The 26,948-nt window shown below is 42.7% G+C and overlaps 1 protein-coding gene and 1 pseudogene across 1 annotated transcript in view; one reads left to right on the forward strand and one right to left on the reverse strand.

Annotated features, from left to right (window-relative positions):
* Window positions 1–3,053: 3,053 nt before the first annotated feature.
* Window positions 3,054–26,948, reverse strand: part of SLC25A20 (solute carrier family 25 member 20) — a 29,188-nt gene continuing 5,293 nt past the window's right edge. Inside the window, exons 3-9 of the mRNA XM_030306700.1 lie at window positions 23,544–23,671; window positions 20,432–20,522; window positions 6,237–6,354; window positions 5,441–5,513; window positions 4,954–5,063; window positions 4,344–4,468; window positions 3,054–3,911 (exon numbers count right to left, since the gene is read on the reverse strand). Of these exons, the coding sequence (XP_030162560.1) occupies window positions 3,849–3,911; window positions 4,344–4,468; window positions 4,954–5,063; window positions 5,441–5,513; window positions 6,237–6,354; window positions 20,432–20,522; window positions 23,544–23,671 (708 nt within the window). The 3' untranslated portion in view covers window positions 3,054–3,848. The remainder of the gene's footprint in view (window positions 3,912–4,343; window positions 4,469–4,953; window positions 5,064–5,440; window positions 5,514–6,236; window positions 6,355–20,431; window positions 20,523–23,543; window positions 23,672–26,948) is intronic.
* Window positions 17,261–17,356, forward strand: LOC115509547 (annotated as a pseudogene).

Consider the following 26,948-nt stretch of genomic DNA (forward strand, 5'->3'; position numbering starts at 1 on the left):
GCCCCATAGTAGTGGGTCTGGTGAAAATGAACATGGGTGGGGCACCAACCATTATGTCCAACGAAACAGTGGATTTCATGTAATCTTGATTGAACTCACAACCGTGTGATCAAGACCCGAGCTGAGATCAAGAGTCAGATGCTTAACCAACTGAGCCACCCAGGTGCCCTGATAGGTTTATTATTTTAAAGTTTGTTGTTTTTTTGTTTTTTGTTTTTTTTTCTCTTTCCAGGAAGAAGGGATACACCCAAACTCTCCCAGACTCCTCTGGAAGACTGCTCTTGGCTCAGACCTCCCAGCTTATACTCCTCTGCCCTCTGATACCTTCTGCCTACTGGGGGTGGGGGAGGAGACTCAGCCCCAGCAACAACACCTCCCTCTTCTCTGCCCAAAGGGGATCTCTAAGCCACTCCATTCCCCTACTTGTCTCCAGGGACCCATTGGTCACCTGATCACCTCTGCACATCAGCCCCACTGGTCCAGTCAGTCATCCCAGCTCATTTAGTATCTACCACCATCAGTTTCTATTTTGCCTTAAAAGCGTTTATGATCCTCGTTGACAGGAATAATTGGGGAAATAGGTTATGTTTTGTCTGTCATCACCCAAGCTGTCCTTCAGCCTCTATAATGCCTCCTTCAGGGGCCACTGCCTTTGGTCCAGAAAGTCTGATCTATTTTAACAAGCATCCATGCCCCAGGAAGCAGTTAAATCCCAAGGCACGTGTTTCTGTACCTGTGAGCCACCCCCTCCCAGGACACTGTGTCCCCAGAAAGTGTCAGTCTCTGTAGTGGACCTTGGATCTGCCTCAGAGACCCGTCAGGGCAAGGACTGAACCTGGAAAGCAAGGGAGAGCCTGGCTGGAGAGTCACAGGCCTACATGCTCACCAGAGCAGAGAAAGCAGAAAAGAGAGCCCTCAGGGAACATCTGGCCCTGGGGCTTTCCCAGTGCCTGTAGGGACTGTGTGCTATCTGTGGCCTGACTCACAGGTCAGATGCCTGGGCTTTGACCCTGTGGCACAGACAGGCCTCCTGGAGCTTGGGTCAAGCAGCCCCAGGACAGCCTCTGATAGCATCACAAACCTTTCTTCAGGCCTGTGGATACCCAGACCTCACTCTATTACCTGTCCTCTATTATCAATTTGCCAATGATCTTGACAGATCAGTTTATCCTGTCTGAGCCATAGCTTCCACATCTGAAAGTGGGGGTAAAAATTCTTGCCCACTAAACATTGAGTTACATGGGGATAAAGAAATAAGACCAAACCAATGAAAAGGTTAGAAAGGGCATAGGGGGTTCCAGACTCAAAAGAACTGTAGGGAAAGAATTATGTGTTGAGATAATATGACCTTACAGCAGAAATGGCATTACTGTTGCTTTTTTTTTTTTTTTTTTTTTTTGAGAGAGAGAGAGTGAGAGAGCACACAAGTGGGGGAGAGAGGCAGAGAGAGAGAAACTTAAGCAGGCTCTATGCTCAGGGCAGAGCCCAATGCAGTGCTTGATCCCACAGCCCTGGGATCAAGAGTTGGACATTCAACCGACTGAGCCACCCAGATGCCCCACTAGTGTTGCTTCTAATAGGCTTGTTGCAACATCCCACCATCTGCCTCTCACCTTTGACCCACTTATACTCTGCTTTGTGCCTGGGTGAGGCTGTTATCACCAGTTGGTTGTTTTAACACTTGCGTCTCACTTCTACCTTAAGACTGTGACAGAGAAATTGCTGAGGAGGGCCCTAACCTCTTCCCCCACCTATCCCCATCAGGGAGAGAAAAGATATATCAGGAACAGGTGGCATTTCAAAGTGCATCATAAAAAGGAAGTGCCAGTCAGGAGGGAGTTACTCACCATCTGTTCTGCTCCCTTCACAAATATGCCTCCTGGGGCTTCCCTATTTGACTTAACACCTACTGAACAACCAAAGGAGTAAAAGAATCTACCACCACTAACATCAAGGAACCAAAACATTCCATTTTAAAATGGAAGTTGTTTCAAAGGGCAAATTATCCAGAAGCACAGACTGTAAAAGTGATCCTGAGCCATGGGAATGACTGTCATTTGGCTGGAACGTAAATGCACTCACATGGGCTTCCAGGCAAAGGCTGAGGTTGCAGCACTGTCTCAAGGACAGGGTGCTCCCGAGAAGAGCTTCAGGAAACACATATGTGGCCATCTCCAAACCAGTGAGAAATTAAAGACATCCTGCAGAATGAGGGGGCAGGTGTAACACTGAATTAATCTTCCCAAGCAGAGGGCACACAATTTTCATCTCTAAATGTTATTTGTTTTGTTTTACTTGACCATAATTCCTATCTGGTCATCCAAAATATGTTCCCTGGAAGAAAGTGTCCTTCCTTAAACCCCCAAATCTTCAGCTTCCTGCCCAACTGGCCATATCCACTCCCAGATGGGGGTGGGTCCCTACCCCCTCACCCCTTTATGCAGAGTGATGGCTCTAAAGCCAAAGTCCAAGGATCTCTGTGCAGCTGCAGTAAGGTGGGAAGTGCCAGCAGAACTGTAACTGTAACTGCCAGATGAGACAACGCCAGAGAAGCCCAGCTCCTGTAGCCTTGCCATCCACCAGACAAGGACAAACTAATTTGTCTCCTTCACCTCCTCTGGATGCACCTAGGCATCAATTTGTCTAATTAGCAAGGCCCATTTGGTGACATCAGATCACAGTGACCCCAATAACCATATGAAGAGTCAAGATTGATTTTGGCTTTTAGAACAATCAACTCTCTGTTAGCTCAGACAGCCATGTGGCTGAGGGCAGAGAGATAAAAGAATGAAGAGAAGGGCTGCAGGCTTGTACTGAGAACTGTGGGAACAATTAGCAATCAAGTCACCTGGTACCCCCACACCCTTCCCCATCAAGCAGCTGCTGTTGGGACATCAGGGAAGGCTGGGCTAGCCAAAACTTCTTCCTCTTTCTCCTGCTGAAGCCCCTGCCTGAAGCCACCAAGGACAGATACCAGATCCCTGACAGCCTCAGTCAAGGCTACAGGCTACCTGTTGAAATGACCCAAATCAAAAGAAAATTTCACACAATGCAAAAATTAGAAACAATATTTATTGTTTCCTGTTAAAAGAGGGCACTCTCATGAGAAAAGAGTGTGCAAAAATGGCCTTTTCTACACCCTAGGTTTTGTCACTTATCTCAGCAGGGCTCGGACTGTTGATTCCAAACCCTCCTCACTCTGTAGGAGGGAAAGCTCTCCATCTACTCCTGGGAAATTGGGCTACTTAGTTTAAGTTTTGATTACCTGAATGCATTAAAAAAAAAAAAAAAATCAAACTGTTAACAGGCTATCTGCCCCTAGGCACATTTGTTCAGTCCACTTGGACAGAGAGATGTGGGCCTCAAGTCCACATCTTCACATGCAGGCCAGGATTATATGATACCCTGGAAACCTGGTGTGTGTTCCTTGGTAGGGATTGAAGAACACCCCAGCTCCTGGTCAGCTGGTTGAAAACATGCACAGTGCCTCCAGTGAGACGCTGAGATTCCCTCTTTCTCGAGGAGTATTTTGGGTATAATAGGGCCTGTAGTCAACCAGTAGACAGCTCTCTGACCACAGGTCGTATCTGGTCTGAAAGCTACTTACTCCACCTCCAAATCCTCTTGAGATCCCTTAAACTGACAAGAGTAAATTCAAGTCTCAAAGTGGCAGACCAAGTTATACCAGGTAGAGGATGTCATTAAGGCAATGGTCTCAACAAGTCCATGCACACAGCTCTGATCCCACCATTCCCCTCCTTTTGCCCTTCAGGACTGACTAGTCCTGCCCACTGCTTCTTCCTCGGTGATAGCTTCCATCATCCAGAAGCCTCGAGCAGCCTTCAGCCTCACAAGTTGGGAGTGGCCCAGTTAAGGAACTTCATGGCAACTTCAAAGCCAAGGAAACAGGCCTGAGAAGGGGTTGGAAGGAAGAGAAAAACCAGCAGGCGTTGTGACTATCACAAAGACCATAGCTAACCCTGTCAGGACCAGAACTACTCCCTAACTTCATCAGGACCCTCCCTAACTTCATTCTTACCCCAGGTCAGGGAATCAAGCTGTGCTTTCTCATTCCTGAGAGGGGAAGAACATCCATGTTTCACAATTGCCCACTTCTGATGGCCAAGTCAGAAATCAAAGCCCCTCCCCTCAGAGAATCCCAAAGACAAACCCTCCTGAAGCTTCAGGAAAGGAAGCAAATAAGGAGGCTCTGGCTGAGGGTAGGATTTGGGGAAAACTGAGCTCCCAATCTAATCCTAGGAGCAAGCAAAAGTCAACCCACCTAGACTTTGGACCCTGCTCTAAGCTCCAAAGGGAAAGTACAGCCCCTGTCTGCCACTCACCGCGTTGGCTGGAAAGGCTCGGATCATCACTGCATTGAATCCCTTATACAAAGATGTGACTCCTTCATCCCGGATCAGCTCTCTCAGCACATCTCTGAAACCGTTAGGATATTTTCCAGGAGGTGCTGTGGGTGAAATCCAACTGTTAAGGCTTTAGGAAGCTTCCTGACCTAACCATGATGACCCACGTGGGGACAATTTTGTAGTCAAGTCTTCCTGCAGGGTCACAGCATCAGGAAGAAGACACCTTGCAGGTCATCTGGGACAAGTCCACAGACAACACAGTTCACTTTGGGAGAAACAGACACACTGTCTGGATTACTGATGCTAAGGGAGTGGAGAAGAATAAAGAATGAAATAATCCTCTGCTCATGTGAAGGCAGAAGAGTTGATTTGACTGCTTACCTCACTTATTTTGTGTTTTGGCCAACAGGAAGTGAGTCTAGGGTTCCTAGAACACAAATGACTACAAGGGAAAATGTTGATCAGACAGATGCTGGGTGCTGCTGTGGAGAGTGAGTATCTTCAGGGCCCTAAGAGCTCTGCACCCCAGGGGCAGCCAGTGCTGGGACCCACTCCACCCTCATCTACCCCACTACCCTCCACTAACCAGTCTGGAAGCGGGACTTGAGCACGTCCGGGGGGATTGCCACAGCCCAGTTGAAGATCCCAGCGATGCCCCCAGCCACCAGGATCCGAGGCACGCTGAGCTCACTGACACTGCAGAATACCAACCGCAGAATACCAACCGCAGTCAGACAAAGGCTATGAGAGTGGCGTCTAGACCATCCCTCCTATGGCAGATGGGGCAGTGAGAGAGAGGGAGAAACTGGCCAGAGGGAGGAGGTCCAAGGCCAGGGCTCCTGTGACATGGCAGCTGCCACTCCTTGGAGGAAGTTTCATGAACTTGTTTTATATACTTGCTCCAGTAGGTGAGGTACAGAGTTAGCGGTATTAGATGGGTCTCAGCAGCAAGGAGAGTTAAGTGGATATGGAACCAGGAGCAAGCCCCACTCTGCCATCAGACCCATTCACAGTAAAGGGCAACCAACCCATGACTGAGCAAAGTGGCTTCTAAGTTCTTCTGTTCTCCTTACCTCTTTCCCTCTGGAGTGAAGATATTTTTCAGCCACTCATATGTCATGAAATACATCCCACTGGCTGGAACATCTGTTAGCAGCAAGAAAGAGGTGAATTAAATGATATAAAATCCTCACAGATTTCTTGAATTTAGAAGAGTCAAGCTTGGCACTGGCCCCTTCAAGGCTCCCTGGGAAGGTCCTCAGCAGCACTTCTTATCTGCATTAACTCCTGTGCAGTAATTAGATGCCACTTTGGGGCAAGCACTAGTGTGAGTGAGCACAAACATGCATGACAACATTTCATCTTCAAAGCCCCTTCTGAGTAGTCCCCACTGACATGCCCACTCCAAGTTACAAGCACTGCTAGTCTCTGGCCTTCCTCCAAGCTACCATGTTAGGACAAGGATGAGGCTGTGTCTGCCTTTCCTACTGCCACCCCAGCAGAACATGCATCTCGAAACCATGGTGAGCCCCAGTGTCCTTAAGTCATTCTTTCCTCCCACTCATCCCTCCAGCCATGATTTCTACCTACTTTCCAGTGTCCTGTAACTGCCACTGTCTTAATACATCCTTGAGGGCCAGCCTGCCAGAAGGATGTTGGTTCCCCCTGCCCCCATCCTCATTTGTGTCCATGCTGGCTGGGGTGAGACTGCCTAAAACCAGGGCACACCATGCCAGCCTTCTCAGCCATAAGTGTGGTTTGCATGGTGCCAAAGCTAATCTGGGGACCCAGGTAAGACCCTCTGTGGCAAATGCACCTCAGACGAGCCCCCAACCAAGGTGACCTCAGGTGGAGAACCTAAAAGGTTACCTCGCATGAGGGTGAGCACTGTCCCTTTGTAAATGCCTCGGATCCCAGACTCCTGATACAGCTTCTTTGCACAGTCCAAAGCCCCAGTGTATTTGGTTTCCCCTGAAGAAGCCTGAATCTGAAAGGGAGGGAAAAGTCATCAAAGTCAGCGGCAGCAACATCGAAGTCAATAGACTCAGCATGTTACAGAAGATTACAAGGTGAGTGTGGATGTGGTCATTAGGCATTAGACCAAGAAACACTTCACTGTCAAACTGACGGTTATTTGGAAAATAGAATATTGGTGGAAGTCACTAGGAAATAAAGCTAAATAAAAATATCACAAAGTATGCATATACTGACAAGAAAAAAAAATCAACAGAAGAATTGGAAAATAAGTGGAGGAACCCTCAAATCCAAGAGCATTCCCAATAAAGCTAGTTGGAAGGTCTAGAAAGGAGACAAATACTTCAGTCATTCACTTATTCCTCCAACAAATACCCACTGAATACCAAACCCATTCCAAGCCCTCACTGATCAGGAAGCCTGGTTAAGGAAAGGTGAACAGGAAATGGCATTCAGAGTTCTAAGTCCTGGGATAGAAGTCCTATGCAGAGCCAGGGGAAGGTCAAGGAGAGGCCCCCATCCCAGCTTCAGGGATCCAGAGCCTAAGAGTCAAGAGCATGAGAAAGGCAGGCTGGGGTAATCCCAGAAAAGATCCGAGAGAAAGATCCCCATGCAAGATCCATAGGAAGTACAGAGTCAAAGGGAATCAACACACAGAGGCATCAACCAAAGAATAATTAAAGCTGGAGAGTTCGGCTTTAACAGTCCCAAGGAGAAACACTTACAAAATAAATATAGAAGTCCAATAATTTTCTTTGTCTTTTTTTACGTTTATTTACTTTTAAAAAAAAAAATTTTTTTTTAACGTTTATTTATTTTTGAGACAGAGAGAGACAGAGCATGAACAGGGGAGGGGCACAGAGAGAGGGAGACACAGAATCTGAAACAGGCTCCAGGCTCTGAGCTGTCAGCACAGAGCCCGACGCGGGGCTCGAACTCACGGACCGTGAGATCATGACCTGAGCCGAAGTCGGACGTTTATTTACTTTTGAGAGGAAGAGAGGGAGAGAGAACGTGTGCCTATGAGTGTGCACGAGCAGGGGAGGGGCAGAGAGGGACAGAGGATCCAAAGCAGGCTCCACACTGACAGTAGCAAGCCTGAGCCTGATGCAGGGCTTGAACTCACGAACCATGAGATCAAGACCTGTGCCAAAGTCAGACACTCAACCGACACATATCCCAAGTCTAATAATTTTCTTACACACCAGCAATAACAAGTTGAAAATAATGGAAAATAATTCCATTCAAAATAGCAATAAAGGGGCATCAGGGTGACTCAGTCAGTTGAGCGCTGAACTCTTGATTTCGGCTCAGGTCATGATCCCAGGGTCATGGGATCAAGCCCCACATCAGGTTCTGTGCTGAATGTGACACCTGCTTAAGATTCTCCCTCCCTTAGGGGCACCTGGGTGGCTCAGTCGGTTGAGCGTCCAATTTCGGCTCAGGTCATGATCTCACGGCTCGTGAGTTCAAGCCCCGCATCAGGCTCTGTGCTGACAGCTCGGAGCCTGGAGCCTGCTTTGGATTCTGTGTCTCCCCCTCTCTCTGCCCCTGCCCCACTTATGTTTTGTCTCTCTCTCAAAAATAAATAAACATTAAAAATTTTTCTAAAAATAACAAAATAGCAATAAAATAGATGCATATCAAGCAGTAATAGGATTTGCATAAATAAAACTCTAAAATATCTCTGGGGGACATAAAAGAAGAAATGAATAAAAAGTCATAATTTCTGGTTTATTGGAAAGATCAATTTTTCTAAAAATAATAAATTTAAAACAATGTCAATCAAGTATCAATGGCTTTTTAAAATACAACTTCCCCAAATGATCTGGGCACATGTAGGCCTGGAATATCTGAGGAATAGCAAGGAGACCCATGTGACCAGAGGACACTGGAGCTGACTCACAGTGACCTGGGAGGCCAAAGAGGATCGGTATGGAATTGACATATTACTATCAGAATCTTCTGTTTAGTGATGAAGGTGACCTGGGGCAATGTGACTGCAAATGGAGGGATGAGAAGGGATAGACTTGGCATCTGTTGAAAGCAAACTTGAACTATTCAACAGATGGGATATATACAGTGAGAAGGAGAGGAACCTAGCATGACTCCTGGGCTTTAGAGCTGAACAACTAGAAGGATGGTGTTGCCACAATTGAGTTGCAGAAGGTTGTAGGTGGAGCAGTTATTGGGAAAGACCAGGAGTTTGTTTTTGCACACAGTGACTCTAAGGTGCCTATTAGTGTCCAAATGGAAATGTTGGATAAACTAGTCTGGAGTTGAGGAAAAGGCTGAGTTGGAAATACAAACCAAAGAATCATCAGCATATATATGGTGTTGAAAAATCATGAGAAAAGAAGAAATCATCAAGGAAATGTATGTAATAAGAATAAGCTCTGTGGAGCATGAACATTAAAAGATCAAGATGATGATGAATCAACAAAGGAGACCAAGAAGACCAGCCAAGTAGGTCAGAGGAAAATCAGAAGAGAAGCCAAGTGAAGATAGCTCTCTTTAATAAGAGGAGGGAATCAGCTGAGTCAAATTCTAGTGATGGATCAAGAAAGACGAGGGCCAAGAACTGAACACTGGATTTAGTGCAAAGCTCACTGGTGACCTTGACAAAACTGTTTTGTTGGAGTTGTGAGGTAAAAGCCAGACTAAAGTGGGTTTAACAATTAGGGAAAAGGAGCTAGAGACAATGACTAAAAAATACAAACAAAAAAACCCAAAAACTTCTCAAAGAGTTTTGACATAAGGGGGAGCAAAGACATGAAGCACAGAAATTGATGTGGGAAATAGAACTTTGTACTTTCAAGGTGAAAATACAAGCATGTTTATACTTTTACTGCTAATGAGAACAATCTAGTGGAGTTCAAAAATTAATGTTGAAGGAAAAGAAAGAAGAACTGTTGAAGTGAGGTCTATGGATGGGTAAGAGGAGATAAGATCAAGCAAAGGCATGGGCCACCATCGGTGGAAACAAGCTGAGCAGCCGTGGATGTAGTAACAGGTGCCAAAAGGTGGATGGAGGTGGTGGAGGGCATCTGGTGAAGTCTTCTTCTGGTAGTTTCAGTTTTCTCAGTGAAATAGAAAGCCAAGTTATGTGCTGAGAGAGTGGAGATTTGAGAAGAGAGGAGAGGTATAAAGTAGTCACCCAGCAGGCAGAGGAGTGCAAGAGAAGAATACAGATAGAGATTGTCTCATCTAGGAGCAGAAAAGGACTTCAGGCACATTGGAAAAGGAAGAAGCCGTGACGGAAAAGACTAATGAACACGGTTACTGAAAATAAACATTTCCTTAGTTAAAATCAATATACAGACTTTGTTTCTAGGAAGTACTTTTCCCTATTCTTCCTGCTAAAGTGCAACAACAACAAAAAACCCTAGATGTTTTTATTTTATTTATTTTTTCAGTGCAGAAAAGGTGGTTTAATTAAAGCATGGGGACAGAACCCATGCGCAGAAAGAGCTGCCAAAAATCCTAGACGTTATTTAAAAATCTTTTTTCATGTTTTTTATTTATTTTTGAGAGAGAGAGAGAGAGACAGAGAGACAGAGTACGAGTAGGGGACAGGCAGAGTGACAGGGAGACACAGAATCCACAAAGCAGGTTCTAGGCTCTAAGCTGTCAGCACAGAGCCTGACGAGGGACTCGAACCCATGAACCACAAGATCATTACCTGAGCCAAAGTCGGACGCTTAACCGACTGAGCCACCCAGGCGCCCCTAGACATTATTTTTAAAACAAACATGAGAAGAGTCTGAAAGTTTGAAGAAAAAGGAAGACTGGCTAGGGACCTTCGAACTTGAGTAATGACATGGTGGTGAGTTCTTTGGATTTTCTTTTTGATATGTCTCCGACTTGAAGCTGAGGAAACTGGCAATCCAGGAACCCAAACAAACATAAACCAAAAAAAAAAAAAAAAGCCTCAAGAAAAGCCTGTGTTCTCTACACAAAGGACCAGGAAAGGGATAGCCTAGAAAGACAAAAATTTTTTAGGCAATAAACACTTTACTCCCAGCCATTCACCATAGGAAACAAAAAACAAAATATGGGCCTCACTCCCATCCACACCATCAAAGACCAAGTGGGGAGCTTAGACTTCCACCCTTGTAGGGCTGTAACAACATGCTGTCAGAGTGGAGTCAGAGAAGGCCAAGTAGGGAACTAGGACTTTCATCCCTGCCAGCCAGTAACAGCGCCCTTCTATGGGGTCAGTGGAGATGTTGGAACTCCCACACCCACCCAGCAGTAAAAAGAAGTGCCCCACCCTGCGATGCCAACAGAGGCTGAGTGGGGAACCTAGACTTCTACCCCCACCTGGTAGTAACAAAGCAGCATCTTTCCCTTTCCTGATAAAAAGTCAGAGAAAGCCAGCTAAAAGATAAAGTTTAAATAAGATCCACAGTTGCAACGTAATACATAAATATCCAGGTCCCAACTGAAAATCATTCATCATGCCCCAAACCTGGTAGATCTCAAACTGAAAGGAAAAAGACAAACAACAGATGACAATACCAAGGTAACAGAGCCATTATTATTATCTGACAAAGAAAGATTTGTTTTGTTTCTTTGTTTTTGTTTTTTTTAATCTGCCAAAGATTTTATTTTATTTTTTTTTAATTTTTTAATGTTTGTTTATTTATTTATTTATTTTTAACATTTATTTATTTTTGAGACAGAGAGAGACAGAGCATGAGCGGGGGAGGGTCAGAGAGACAGGGAGACACAGAATCCGAAACAGGCTCCAGGCTCTGAGCTGTCAGCCCAGAGCCTGATGCGGGGCTCGAACTCACGGACCGCGAGATCATGACCTGAGCCGAAGTCAGACGCCCAACTGACTGAGCCACCCAGGCGCCCTGATGTTTATTTATTTTTGAGACAATGTGAAAGACAGAGTGTGAGCAGGGGAGGGGCAGAGAGAGAGGGAGATATAGAATCTGAAGCAGGCTCCAGGCTCTGAGCTGTCAGCCCAGAGCCTGACGTGGGGCTCAAACTCACAAACTGTGAGATGGTGACCTGAGCCGAAGTTGGATGCTTAACCCACTGAGCCACTCAGGCACCCCATCTGCCAAAGATTTTAAAGCAGCCATGGGGAAAAAAAAAATCCTTCAGTAAGTAATGATAAATATGCTTGAAACAGATGAAAATATAGAAAGCCACAGCACAGAAATAGAAGATATAAAGAAGAACTAAATGGAAACTGTATAATTGAAAAATGGAGGGGTACCTGGGTGGCTCAGTTGGTTAGGAGTCCAACTCTTTTTTTTTTTTTTTTAAGTTTATTTATTTTGAGACAGACAGAGACAGCACGAGTGGTGGAGGGGCAGAGGGAGAAGGAGAATCCTGAGCAGGCTCTGCATAGTCAGTGCAGAGCCTGATGCGAGGCTCAAACCCACAAAACCATGAGATCATGACCTGAGCCAAAATCAAGAGTCACACACTCAACCAACTGAGCCACCCAAGCACCCCAGGAATCCAACTGTTGATCTCAGGTCAGGTCTTGATCTCAGGGTTGTGAGTTCAGGCCCCACATTGGGCTCCAAGCTGGGCATGGTGCCTCCTTAAAAATAATAAGAAGAAAATAAATAAATAAATAAATAAATAAATAAATAGATAAATAAATAAATAAATAAATAATACAACTGAAAAAGAAAAGAAAAACACAACTGAAATAAAAAGTTCAATGGATGGCTTGCTCCAGAGCAGAACAGAAGAGAGAAAAAAATCAGTGAACTGGAAGATAAAACAATGGAAAACCCAATCTGAACAACAGAAATAAAACAGACTAAAACAGACTGAACGGAACTCAAGTATCTGTGTGACTATAATAAAACAATCTAATATTTGTGGCCTCAGGGTCCCAGAAGGAGAGGAGAAAATAGGATGGAACTGAAAATGTACTCGAAGAAATAACTACTAAGAAGTTCCCAAAATGTTCCCAATGTGGCAAAACATAAACATATAGATTCAACAAGCTAAGCAAATACTAAACAAAATAAACCCAAATAAATCCATGCAATGACACATCACAAATTATCTTCTGAAATCTAATGACAGAGAAAAAAAATCTTAAGAGCAGCCAGAGGAAAATGACGCTTTAGCTAAACAATTTGAATGACAGCAGAAACCAGTATGATAGAAACAAATGGCACAGTATCTTTCAGGTACTGAAAGAAAAGAATTGTCAACCCAGAATCCAATGTCTAGCAAAAATATCCTTCAGGAATAAAGGGGAAATCAGGCATTCTTAGATGAAGGAAAACTGAGAGAATGTCAACAAAAGATGACCTACCCCAAAAGAATAGCTGCCCCAAAAGAATGGGAAGTTCTCTACACAGAAAAGAAACAATGAAAGAAGGAACTCTGAAACATCAGGGAAGGAAGGAAGAACACAGTAAGCAAAATTATGGGATAGAGATAAAAAGGCTAATCTACCAAGAAGACACAGCAATTCAAAATGTGTATGTACCAAACAAAAAAAACCTACAAACTATGTATAGCAAAACTGATAGAATTGAAAGGAGAAACAAACCAACCCACAATTACAGTTGGAGATTTCAACTCCCTCTATCAACAAATTGGTAGAACAAAAAGACTGAAAATCACCAAGGATAAAGAAGAACTCAATACTATCAACCAAGAGGATCTAATCGACATTTATAGAACACTCCACCAAATGACAACAGATTACACATTCTTTCAAGTGTCCATGGACATAAGCCAAGGACATAAAACAAACCTCAAGAAATTTAAAAGGTTTAAAATTTTTGTTTGCGTTTATTTACTCATTTATTTTGAGAGAGAAAGAGAGGCAAAGAGAGAGAGAATCCCAAGCAGGCTCCATGCTGTCAGTGCAAAGCCCAACATGGGACGCAAATTCACGAACTGTGAGATTATGACCTGAGCCAAAATCAAGAGTCAGATGCTTAACCAACTGAGCCACACAGGCACCCCTAAAGGTTTTAAATAATACAGAATACGTTCTCTGATCACAATGGACTAAAAACTAGAAATCAATAATCTCCAACACTGTAAACCAAACAACACTCTTCTAAACAATTCAAAAAGGGGGTGCCTGGGTGGCTCAGTGGGTTAAGCGTCTGACTTCAGCTCAGGTCATGATCTCGAAGTCTGTGGGTTTGAGCCCTGTGTCGGGCTCTGTGCTGACAGCTTGGAGCCTAGAGCCTGCTTCAGATTCTGTGTCTCCCTCTCTCTCTGCCCCTCCCCAGCTCACACTCTGTCTCTGTCTCTCTCAAAAATAAATAAACATTAGGAAATAATAATAATTCAAAAAGGAAGTCTCAAAGGAAATTAGAAAACACACTAAACTGACTGATTAAAATATATCTAACTTTGGGATGCCTGGCTGTCTCAGCCAGAAAAGCACGTGAGTGCTGATCTCAGTCAGGGTTGTGGGTTTGAGTCCCATGTTGGATATAGAGATTACTTAAATAAATAAACTTATATATATAAATAAGTTTGTAAGACATAGCTAAAGTGCTGCTGAAATGAAACCCTATAGCACTGACTGCATACATTAGAAAGGAGAAAAAGGCTCAAATCAACAATCTAATAAGCTCTCACCTCAAAAACCTCCCTAAGGGGCACCTGGATGGCTCAGTCAGCTGAGTGTTCCAACTGTGGCTCAGGTCATGATCTCACAGTTTGTGAGTTCAAGCCCTGCATTGGGCTCTCCACTGTCAGGGCAGAGCCTGCTTCACATCCTCGGTCCCCCTGCTCCTTCTCTGCCCCTCCCCTGCTCATGCTCTCTCTTTCAAAAATAAACATTTGTAAAACAAAAACAAAGAAAAGCAAACTAAACCTACAACAAGCAAAAGGAAGTAAATAATAAAGATACAAGCAGAAACCAATGAAATTGAAAACAGAAAAATAGAGGAAATCAGTACAACAAAAAACTATTTTCTTGAAAGGATCAAAAAAATTAACAAACCTCTAGTGAGGCTGACAAAAAAGAGAGAGAAGTCACAAATTACTAATATCAGGAATAAAACAGAAGATACCACCACAGACCCTGTAGACATCAAAAGGATAATAAGGGAATACTACAAACAACTCTACATACAATTTAACAACATAGATGAGAAAACAAAAACATAAACTACCACAATTTGCCCAACATGAAATAATTTGAATAGCCTTGTAACTATTAAGAAAATTGAATTCATAATTTTAAAACTCTTCTCTCCCAAATCCATAATTCATTATAAAATCCTAACAAAGGTTTAAAGAATTAACACCAATTCTACAATCTCTCTTAGAAAACAGAAAAGGGAGCACTTCCCAATTCATTTCATGAAATTAGTATTATCCTAATATCAAAACCAGATAAAACAATACAGGGAAAAAAAATATGACAGACCTATATCTTTCATGATTGTACATGCAAAAATCTTTAACAAAACATAAGCAAATAGAATTCAGCAACATATAAAAAGAATTATACACCATGTCAACTTGGTGGGTTTATTCTAGCAATGCAAAGTTGGTTCAATATTTGAAAATTAATTGATGTAATCTACCATATTAACAAGTTAAAGAAAACTCACATGATCACATCAATCCATGCATAAATAAAAAAAGTATTTGACAAAAGTCAATATCCATTCATGATAAAATTCTCAGAAAAAAGGGTAAAAGAAGGTAACTTCCTTAACTTCATAAAGAACATCTACAAAAAAAAAGTATATCTAACATATTTAACAACGAAATAGTGAATACTTCCCTGTAAGATTGGGAAGAAGGCAAAAATGTCCATTCTCGTCATTCAACATAGTACTGGAAGTTCTAGCCAGTGAAATAAGGAAATAAAAGTTAAACATATCAGAAATGAAGAAATAAAACTGTCTCTATTTGCAAATGGCATGACTTTCTACATAGAAAATCTCACAGACTGTATAAAAAAAATAATCCTAGAACTAATAAGGGATTCAGGAAGGTCACAGGACATAAGATTAACATATAAAAATCAATTGTGTTTCTATGAGCTAGCTAAGAACATGTAGATAACAAAATTAAACTTACAGTACCATTCCCAATGCCATTTTTAAAAAGATTTTATTTTATTTTTTTTTTTTTTAATTTTTTTTTCAACGTTTATTTATTTTTGGGACAGAGAGAGACAGAGCATGAACGGGGGAGGGGCAGAGAGAGAGGGAGACACAGAATCGGAAACAGGCTCCAGGCTCTGAGCCATCAGCCCAGAGCCCGACGCGGGGCTCGAACTCCCGGACCGCGAGATCGTGACCTGGCTGAAGTCGGATGCTTAACCGACTGCGCCACCCAGGCGCCCCAAAAAGATTTTATTTTTAATCTCTGTACCTAACACTTGGGCTTGAACTCACAACCCTGAGATCAAGAGTCACATGCTCTACCAACTGAGCCAGCCAGGCACCCCTACAATGCCATTTTTGAAAGTCAAAAAAAGAGAGAAGACTTAAATATAAATTTAAAGAAACATGTACAGGATTTAGATGCTTAAAAGTACACAGTACTGATGAAAGAAATTAAAGTTCTAAATAAATGGAGAGACATACCATGTCCATGGATTGGAAGACTCAAAACAGTATCAATTTCATCCAAATTGACCTATAGATTTAACATATATCTCAGCAAAATTTTTCTCAATTTTCTATATTACCCTAAAGTTTATATGGAAATACAAAGCAATTAGAATAGCTAGAATAAGGGTTTTTTTTTTTTTAAGAATAAAGTGGGAGGTATCAGTCTACTCAATTTCAAGACTTAGTACATGCCTATATTAATCAAGACTGTGTAGTATTAGTAAAAGGATAGACATATAGATCAATGGAAGGAAATACAGAACAAAGCAGTAGATCCACACAAATATGCCCAGTTGATTCTTTTTTAAGTTTATTATTTATTTGAGAGAGAGAGAGGGAGAGCATGAGCAGGGGAAGGGCAGAGAGAGAGAAAACAAAGGAGTCCAAGAAGGCTCCACACTGTCAGCGCAGAGCCTGATGTAGGGCTCAAACTTGTGAACCATGAGATCATGACCTGAGCCGAAACCAAGAGTCAGAGGCTTAACTGCATGAGCCCACCCAGGTGCTGCTATGCTGAGTTGATTTTTAACATAATGTAAACAATTCAGTGAAGTAAGATAAGTCTTTTCAACAAGTGGCACTGATGCAATTGGACAGCCATAGGCAAATTTTTGTACATTATATACAAATTCATTCAAAATGGGGTCACATACTTAAATGTAAAATGTTAAACTATAAACAGAATTCTTAGGGACACCTGGGTAGCTCAGGCAGTTAAGTGTCTGACTTCGGCTCAGGTCATGATCTCAGTTCATGAGTTCGAGCCCCGCATCAGGCTCTGTGCTTATAGCTCAGAGCCTGGAGCCTGCTTTGGATTCTGTGTCTCCTTCCCTCTCTGACCCTGCCCTTCTCCTGCTTTGTCTCTCTCTTTTGTTTCTAAAAAAAAAAAAAAAAAAAAAAAAATAGAATACTTAGAAAAAAGCACAGAAGAAAATCTGGGATCTCAGGCTAGGTAAAGAGACCCAATGCCTCAAATACCTAAAGTCCAATCCATAAAAGAAAAATTAACAAACCCAACTTTATTAAAATTAAAAATGTTTGCTCAAGGGGTTCCTGGATGGCTCAGTCAGTTGAGCATCTGACTCTTGGTTTTGACTCAGGTCATGATCTTATGGTTCATGAGTTCGAGCCTTGCACCGGGCTCTGAGCCTGCTTGGGATTCTCTCTCTCCCCCTCTCTCTGCCCCTTCCCCACACAGAGAGGGAGCACAAAATAAACATTAAAAAGAAAATGTTTGCTCAAGATACTCTGTTAAGAGGATGAAAAGCCAAACTATAAACTGAGAGAAAATATTTGCAAACCATGTATCTGTCAAACCACTGGTATCTATCTATCACTTCTCGGCATTTTGGCTAAGATCAAGCATAGTATTTGTTCTTATTAGTTTAAACCACTAGTATCTAGAATAAAGGACTCTAAAAACTCAACAGTAAAGGGGCACCTGGGTGGCTTAGACGGTTCAGTGGTTGAGCTTCCGCCTCTTAATTTTGGCTCAGGTCATGATCCCAGGATTGCGTGATCGAGCCCCACATTGGGCTCTGTGCTGAGCGAGAAGCCTGCTTAAGATTCTCTCTCTCTCTCTCTCTCTCTCTCTCTCTTTCTCTCTCTCTTCCTTTGCCCCTCTCCCATGTTTGTTCTCTCTCTTTAAAAAAAAAAAAAAAAAAAAAACCCTAAACATGCAACTACCATATGACTCAACAATTGTACTCCTGGGCATTTATCCCAGAGAAATGAAAACTTATTTTCTCAGCAAAACCTCTGAATACAAATGTTTATACCATCTTTATTCATAACAGCACCAAACTGGAAACAACCCAGATGTCCTTCAATGGATGAAAAGTTAAACACACCATGGACTATTAAAGAGAAATGAATAATTCATACATGCAACAATCTGGTGAATCTCCAGAAAATTATGTTGAGTTAAAAATGCCAATCCAGGGGCGCCTGGGTGGCTCAGTCAATTAAGCATCCGACTTTGGCCCAGGTCATCATTTCAGTTTGTGAGTTCAAGTCCCACGTTGGACTTGTTGCTGTCAGTCAGTGCAGAGCCTGCTTCAGATCCTGTCTGTGCCCCACCCCTCCACCCCCGGTGTGTCCCTCCCCCTCCCCCAAAAAAGAATTCATAATTACAAAAAAAATTTGTTAAAGCCAATCCAAAAAGTTTACTTGAGAACTTTACTATAGTATGATTCCATTTATATAACATTCTTGAAATTATAAAATTATAGAAATGGAGTATAGACTCGTGGTTGCTGGGCCAGTTAAGAACTAGAGTGGGAGAAGGAAAATGGATGTGGCCATGGCAATGATGGAAATATTCTGTATCTTTACCATATCAATATCAATATTCTGGATGTAATATTGTTCTAGGGTTTTACAAGATGTTACCTTTATGGGAAAACTGGATAAAGGGTACATGTGATCTCTCTGTATTATTATTTTTCCCTTTACATTATTTTTTACAAGTGCACATACATCTATAATTATCTCAAAATAAAAAGCTTAATTAAAAAATACACAAAATTGGAATAAAGCTTGCACTGTTAAAAGCTCAAAAAAATACACAAAATTAAATGACAAATGCAAACCATGTAAAAGACTTGCCACATACAGTAAGTAATTAACAACCTTAACACGTCCAAAGCTTTTATAAGCCAAAAAAACAAATGAGCAAAGAAAAATAGGTACTTCATAAAGAAACAATACAAACAACTAATATTCATCAGAGTAATTAACCTCACTATCATTTAAAAGCAAGAAAAATTGGGGTTCCTGGTGGCTCAGTTGGTTGAGTGACCGACTTCAGTTCAGGTCATGATCTTGTGGTTCGTGAGTCCGAGCCCCACATCAGGCTGCCTGTCAATGCAGAGCCCACCTCAGATCCTCTGTCCCTCTCTCTCTGCCCCTTCCCACTTGTGCTCTCTCAAAAACAACCATTTAAAAAAATAAAAACATGAAAAAATTAAAACAATGCAAATTTTTCACCCATCAGACTGGCAGAAATTGTAAATTAGATGCTGCAGAGTTTCCTGGTCAGTGGGTGCTCCTGTATTATTGACTGAGAATAGAAAGGGATAGGCCTTTATAGGAGGGCCATTTGGTAATATGTTTTAAAAACTTTTTAAAGTATACACCTTTAGGGGGTGCCTGGGTGGCTGAGTTGGTTAAGCGTCCGACTCTTGATCTTGGCTCAGGTCATGATTTCATGGTTCATGGGATCAAGCCCCATATTGAGCTCTATGCTGACAGTATGGAGACTGCTTGGGATTCTCTTTGTCTCTCTAGCTCTCTCCCTGTCCCCCCACCTCAAAATAAACAAAGTTTAAATAAATAAATAGATAGATAAATAAATAAATGTACACACATTTAAACATACTAATTTCATGTCTGGACATTTATTCTAAGAAAATAATCAGGTATACATGGGGTGCCTGGGTGGCTCAGTCAGTTGAGCTTCCTACTTTGGCTCAGGTCAAGATCTCACAGTTAGTGCGTTGGAGTCCCACACTGGGCTCTGTGCTGACAGCAGGGGCCTGCTTCAGATCCTCTGTCTCCCTCTCACTCTGCCCCTCCCCTGCTTTCTCTCTCAAAAACAAATAAACATTAAAAAAAAGAAAAGAAAAGAAAAGAATCAGATATACACACAAAAACTTAGTTATAAAGATCTTCGCTATCGTATATAATTTGTCATGCCCCCAGATAAGGAATTATTGGGTAAATGACAGCCATGTAATGAAATAAGATACAGAACATGATGCTTGAGAAAAAACAACCACAGAAAATTAGGATACATCAAGTGAAAAAAGCTGGTTATAAAACTAATGCATTATGTGACCTCAATTTTATTTCAAAAGTTAACATTTCCTAACATACATGTTTACCAAAAAGGCTAGAAGAATTCACACAAAAACATACCAGTGGTTACCTCAGTGGGGTGGTATCATGGGTGATAAATACATTTTTTTCTTTGTGCTTCTCTGCATTATCAAAATTTTCTAGCAAGAATTATGTGTTAAATTACTTCAGCTATTAGAAGAAAACAGCAGTAACTTCTTTGTTTTAAAAGGAGCCTGTATGGTAAGGCAGGAGACCAATTCACACCCTTGGCTGTCAATGAGCCAGGTACTCAAAGGGCACTGAGTCTTTGGGCAACTGGTAGAGACATAAGATACACAGGTAGAAGTAGCCTCCCTTCCACCTCTGAAGAAACACGGTTCACCTTTCAGAGTTCCTGAAGTACTGTTAATAAGAGTGGATAAGTCTAGAATGACACATCACAGGTGTGACATTTTGGTTGGTTTGTTACAGTGTCCTGGTTCTCGATTCTACTACGATTGCTTCCATGCTCTTGAAAACCTCGAAACTGTTTTGCACACCTGACCTGAAGCCTTTATAAAGGGTGAAAGGGCATAAACATCCACACAAAATTGCATACTGAATGGAAAAAGCTAGCTGCCTCCCCGCCAGATCACATTCCCCCACATCAGCTCATACTCTTACCTGTAGCAAGCACTTGATCCGTTCTCCAGGGGTCATAATTCCCGTGGTGAATACACCAGATAACATCCCAGCTGCAAATATTTGGGGGTAGCTGTATTGAAGACAAAAACCAGAGGCAACCCCTGTGACTAACCACCCAGGACAGCAGCAATCCCAGCACAAAGGATGACTTTGTAAGAAAAAATAAGCACTTGGACTAGGCAGAAGCCCAGCAGAAATAAACCATATTTTGCACAAAAGCAAAGTTCTAGGTGTATTCTGAGGTCAAATTTTCCAGGGCAGAGGTCTCAGTACCAAGAGTAATATGAGCTTGGTCAAGAAGGCTACCTGCACACTCGGTTGGCCTCACCCACAGAAGCTTTATAGTGAGACATAGTTCCCTGCCTGGGCCTGTCATGCACAATGACTACAGATTAGTTTTTAGGCTTCACTGAGCCTTGACTCCCCATTTGTAAAACTCAGGGTTGTTGTGGAAAAAAGCCTCCAACTCAAGATTTGGGTCTCAGTCAACCCCAGTTTCGCTCCAATCTCACTTCCTCTGGATCAGCAAGGGCCCGAGAACATTTTAAGCCAAGACTCAAGCGAGACAGCATCAAGGCTGGGGGGACAGTTGTGGCCATTTCCACAGGATGAAGGGCACCCAGGCCAATTGCAAAGAGTATGCTGTTAAGATGCTGAAAAAGGCCCAGACAGGGATGGTACCCAGAGAGGCATGATGAGTTCTGTAGCCCTCTGGGCAGGGAATGAACCCTCAGCAGCCAGAGAGATGGATCCTCACCCTGGCCCCTACAGAATAAACCACACGAAGTATTTGGAGGTGAGGCTCCAGGTATCTATAGCACACAGCTGTCTGTGCTACCTCTGGCATCTCCTTTTCTATTAGTAATACAAGGGTCACCAAGAGGCAATGGAGCACAAAGCTATAATTAACATCTCAACAGAGCCTCCACAATTTAAGAAAGGTTACTAAAAATCTTCAGTTACTTGCCAGAGCCTCAGGCCCCTCCTGACCCCAACCTCTGACAGTTGAGCCTTCAGCCGGGTCCCACTCAACAAGAGCCCAAGACCTGGAGAACAGATGTCAAACGGGGTAGAGAGACATCTACTGCAGTCCTTCCCTCTAGGTAGGGCATAAGTTTCAACAGCCCTGTTTTTGTTGTTGTTGTTTTATATTCTCACTCCAGGCAGGGCCCACACATATACCTCAGGCATGCAGACCTAGCACACAGGTTGGATGTCGAACAGTCAAGAGACTTGCTTTCATGCACGGCCTCCTTCACAGACACAGTTCACACTGCTGTCTCCAAGAGGAGCCCTCTCAGCAACTGAAGTTCTCCTCAGGAGACCAACATGCTCTGTACTTTGCAGGATGCCCATACTCCAGGCCAGGCACATCCCCATCTCTTGGGAATAAGGACTTTTCTCTGAATGGGTTCTCTGTGTGTGCCCAGAGAACTCTTTAGACACTCTATGACTGCCTGGCCCATTCTGCCACTCCCCACCCCCACCCTATGCTGGTATCTGTGAGTCTGAACCTTCTTGGGGATCCACTCCAAGATCCTGGTAATGCTCATTTCCATACTATCCTCAAATACCACTGCAGGGAGGGGAAACATGGCAGGGCTGATGTCCAGAATTTAAAACATGGCAAGATTATACGAGTGGGGTCCTCAGTGTCTCAACCTTTGCTCAAGCAGGAAGGGTATTTCTTTGTATGCTGATGTGATTGTACAGGGAATACAACCCACAGGTCTAAGTACTAACAATGACCCCACTGGGGGTTTTAGTGCATGGCCCCAGTATAACTATGAGCTGGTACATGAGCTAGAATACCAGCTTCTCAGAGAAGACATGTGTCCCTGGGACATTTGGACTACTAACAGCCAAACACAACTTCAAAAGGACCCCATACACATTCACATTTGTGGCCACCTGTGGCTATTTATAGAAGCTTGTCACATTCAGAGGGTCACAAGGACTCCAGAAATAGTTTCACATTATAAGCATCTCATCTACGTCCTAGACCCTTACTCAGCATGCTGTGGCCTGAAGTAGTGACAGAAAACAACCACACAGCACCCTGGGCTTCCTCCCTCAAACTCTTGGACCTAGGCCTGGCCAGCCTCTGTGGGATCTGTGCTGCCTGCAGCCCTTCCCAGGAGTTGTTGTCACCCTGCAAGTCTCAGACTGAGGACATCTTATCATCCCATGTTTCCACTCTGAATCCCCCTGCATGCCAAGAAGCTGGTCTCATGAAAAGTACATCATAGTGAATATAGTCACTATGTAATAACTTTGTATGGTGACAGATGGGAACTACACTTACTGTGTGAGCATTTCATAATGTATGTAATTGTTGAATCACTACATTATATACTTGAAACTAATATTATGTGTCAACTATACTTCAATTAAAAATTTAAAAAGGTTTAATTAAAAAAAAATTGAGAGGCACCTGGGTGGCTCAATCAGTTAAGTGTCCAACTTCGGCTAAGGTCATTATCTCCTGGTTCATGAATTCAAGCCCTGCGTCGGGCTCTGTGCTAACAGCTCAGAGCCTGGAGCCTGCTTTGGATTCTGTGTCTCCCTCTCTCTCTGCCCCTCCCCTGCTCATACACACACACTCTCTCTCTCTCAAAAACAAATAAACACTAAAAAAAAAAAAAAAAAAAAAAAATTGAGAAACACCTGGGTGACTCAGTTGGTTAAGGGTCCTTCCCTTTTCCCAAGCAGGGGATGGAAGACAAGGCGGCTGTTGTCATTGCTGTAGCACTGGGGACTGTTCATGGCATTTTACATACTTTTTCACATTCAGACCTCTCAATGCTATGGGGTTGATATTACTAATATCCACAGTAAGTGATACTACTTCATAGAAGATATTATGACAACCTGGTAGGGACGATGGGGGAGGATTTGGGGTTGTTTTCTTTTTCCCTTTGGTTCACAGGGCAAAAGAAGCTCAAGTACCTCCCTCATGTGGAGCAACCAGGAGCCAGTGTTAGGGGTCCAGAGGGACAGCCACTCCCTATCTGCCAAGATTTTTCACTTTGACCCATGTCACACCACCAGGCGGAACAGCTTCAAGTGCTCCAGACCTGTAAGTACTCACCTGAGCACATCCTCTGGGCATTTCTGTTGCAGTTTCTTCCCCAAACCAAACCCAAAGAAGCACACAGCGAACATGGGGGTGACCCCAATGATGGGGGCAGCCATGCCCCGATATAGCCCCGTGATGCCCTGCAAGGAATCACAGAAACAGAAGCTGTTTATAGACACAAGTACCCTTTATACCGCTGAAACAGCAACGTACTGTGTCCTCTAAACTGTGGCTTCCTTCCTTCACCTCTTCTCCGAGTGAAGAGAACTTTCAAAAGGAAGAAAAACCCCTGGGAGCCTGGGTGGCTCAGTCGATTAAGTGTCCAATTCTTGGTTTCAGCTCAGGTCATGATGTCACAGTTCATGAGTTTGAGTCCTGCCTTGGGTTCTGTGCTGATGGTGCAGAGCCTGCTTGGCATTCTCTCTCTCTCCTCCTGCATCTCTTTCTCTCTCTCTCTCAAAATAAATAAACTTAAAAAAAAAAAAACAAAACAAAAGGAAGAAACCCCCAGAAATAGTTGTCCTTTTATACACTGCTGAAGAAACCAGAAACAGCTTTTATTCTGGAAAGCAATCTGGCAATATGCAGCATGCCCTTTCATCAGGAAATTCTGTGTCTAGAAGTTTATTCTAAGAAAATACTCAGAGATGTAAAAAGAGAATGACATTAGGCATTTATAAACTCCCAAAATTTTGGAATAATCCAAAAAACTCCCAAATAGGAGATTAACAAGACAAATGATGGGAATTCCATAAATGGACTATCACACGGCCATTAAATCACACTGTAACATGAGAAGATGCTATTAAGTCTACTTAGAGACCACTAAAAAGGCAGGCTAGAAGATAAGATGTATAATGTGATCTGACTTCCTCGGAGTGAGATGACAGGTAATTAAGAAATTTTTGTATTTTCCAAGTACTAAGATATAGGGTTTTTATTATTAGAAACAATAGTAAGACTGCACATCAATTTTCACTCATGTAGTTTGTGATAAAATCAACTATGCCAGTAGCCAATAAACAGACAAACAGATATCCCAACCAAATGAGGTTCGTAACCAGGGAAAAAGATTTGGGACCCAGGAGACCAAGGGTTGAGCCCAAGAGAGGTAAAGGAGGCTTCTGGGATGGCGTTGGGTACTGTGGGCCTGGAAAGAAGCCAGTCCACACAAGAGTATGAGGATAGAGGACCCCAGAAGGGAAGTTTCCCAAAAAAAACAAAAAACAAAAAAAACAAAGCAAAACAACTCACAGTGGAAGAATAGATTACAACTGTTTAGGCAGTGTGGAAAACCAAACAGAAAGGTACTCCACAGAGCTTTCTTAGGTACAAGATAACCAAGACAGCAATTCAAAGAAACACAAGCAAAAGAAACTGACACAATTATTTTACCTAACCTCAAGAAAAACAAAAAGTCACACAAGAAATAAAATGCGCATCATACTATATTACTTAAGAGGAAAAAAATATATAAAGTTGTAATCATGAAAACAGTAAATTGAATTAAACCACAACATATGATAAAACTATACAGGCAGGGCAGAAAGGGCATAAAGAAATGTAAGACTAGGGGCACCTGGGTGGCTCAGTTGGTTAAGTGTGACTCTTGGTTTAGGCTCAGGTCACAATCTCACGGTTTGAGTTCAAGCCCTACATTGGGCTTTGTGCTGACAGCGCGGGGCCTGCTTGGGGTTCTCTCTCTCAGCCACTCCCCTGCGTGTGCGCATGTGTGTGCTTTTTCCTCTCTCTCAAAATAGATAAATAGGGGCACCTGGGTGGCTTAGTCTGTCAAGCATCTGACTTCAGCTCAGGTCATGATCTCGCGGTTTGTGAGTTTGGGCCCTGCATAGGGCTCTGTGCTGACAGCTCAGAGCCTGGAGCCTGCTTCAGATTCTGTGTTTCCCTCTCTTGCTGCCCCTCTTCCACTTGTGCTCTCTTTCTCAAAAATAAATAAACATTAAAAAAAAGTTTAATAAATATTTTTTAAAAAGCATTAAAAAAGAAATGTAAGACTTAAAATCATCTACCACAAATAGGTAGCTAACACATATAAAAAGTGTATTAAATATAGTTGTAAATGTATATTTTTTTAGGTAGAAACAGCATAAACAACTGGAAAAGCTGAAAAAAATTACCTCTGGAGAAGAGGTGGATAAATCATTTTGCTGCTTTGTTACAAGCCTTTCAGTAACAAACCCAAGTGCTTGTATCACTTTAATACAAAATAAGGAATAATTTTAAAAACAAATGTTATAGTTGCTCATTTTGTTCTACACTTTTTAAATTTAATTTTGTATTTTTAAAAATTTATATCCAAATTAGCATATAGCGCAACAATGATTTCAGGAGTAGATTCTTTAGTGCCCCTTACCCATTTCCCCCACCCCCCCCCCCCACAACCCCTCCTGTAACCCTGTTTGTTCTCCATGAGTCTCTTGTTTTGTCCCCCTCCCTGTTTTTACATTATTTTTGTTTCCCTTCCCTTATGTTCATCTGTTTTGTCTCTTAAAGTCCTCATATGAGTGAAGTCATATGATTTTTGTCTTTCTCTGACTAACTTCACTTAGCATAATACCCTCCAGTTCCATCCATGTAGTTGCAAATGGCAAGATTTCATTCTTCTTGATTGCTGAGTAATACTCCATTGTATATATATACCACATCTTCTTTATCCGTTCATCCATCGATGGACATTTGGGCTCTTTCCATACTTTGGTTATTGTTGATAGTGTTGCTATAAACATGGGGGTGCAGGTGTCCCTTCGAAACAGCACACCTATATCCCCTGGATAAATGCCTAATAGTGCAATTGCTGGGTCATAGGGTAATTCTATTTTTAGTTTTTTGAGGAACCTCCATACTATTTTCCAGAGTGGCTGCACCAGCTTGCATTCCCACTTTTACATTTTTTTTTTTAACGTTTATTCATTTTTGAGAGCCAGCGAGAGACAAAGCACAAGTGGGGAAGGGGCAGAGAGAGAGGGAGACAGACAGAAACCGAAGCAGGCTCCAGGCTCCAAGCTGTCAGCACAGAGTCCAACGTGGGGCTCAAACTCACGAACCGCGAGATCATGACCTGAGCCGAAGTCGGACGCTCAACCAACTGTGCCACCCAGGTGCCCCTATAGTTGCTGCTTAAGATAGAACCGCAGGAGAAATAGGGTGGTGCTCCACACCTGGAGAGTCCACGGACACAGGCTGGAGAACCTGTCTCTCTGCAGATCCTGGGCACCCACAACCAATCTTCTTTCCTGAACTAAAGGGGCACAACTGTACCAGTCGGCACTCCTGGGTCCTGCAAAGGTCTAACATTGTCACAACCTGTAAGCAGACTGTCTGAGGACAAAGTGCAAAGGCAGAAAACAGTAAAGAGTGAAGGGGGAAGAGGAGGTTCTGAGGAGGATCTACAAAAGC

Source organism: Lynx canadensis, chromosome A2 (genome assembly GCF_007474595.2).
Source record: "Lynx canadensis isolate LIC74 chromosome A2, mLynCan4.pri.v2, whole genome shotgun sequence".
Classification (NCBI taxonomy): Eukaryota; Metazoa; Chordata; class Mammalia; order Carnivora; family Felidae; genus Lynx; species Lynx canadensis.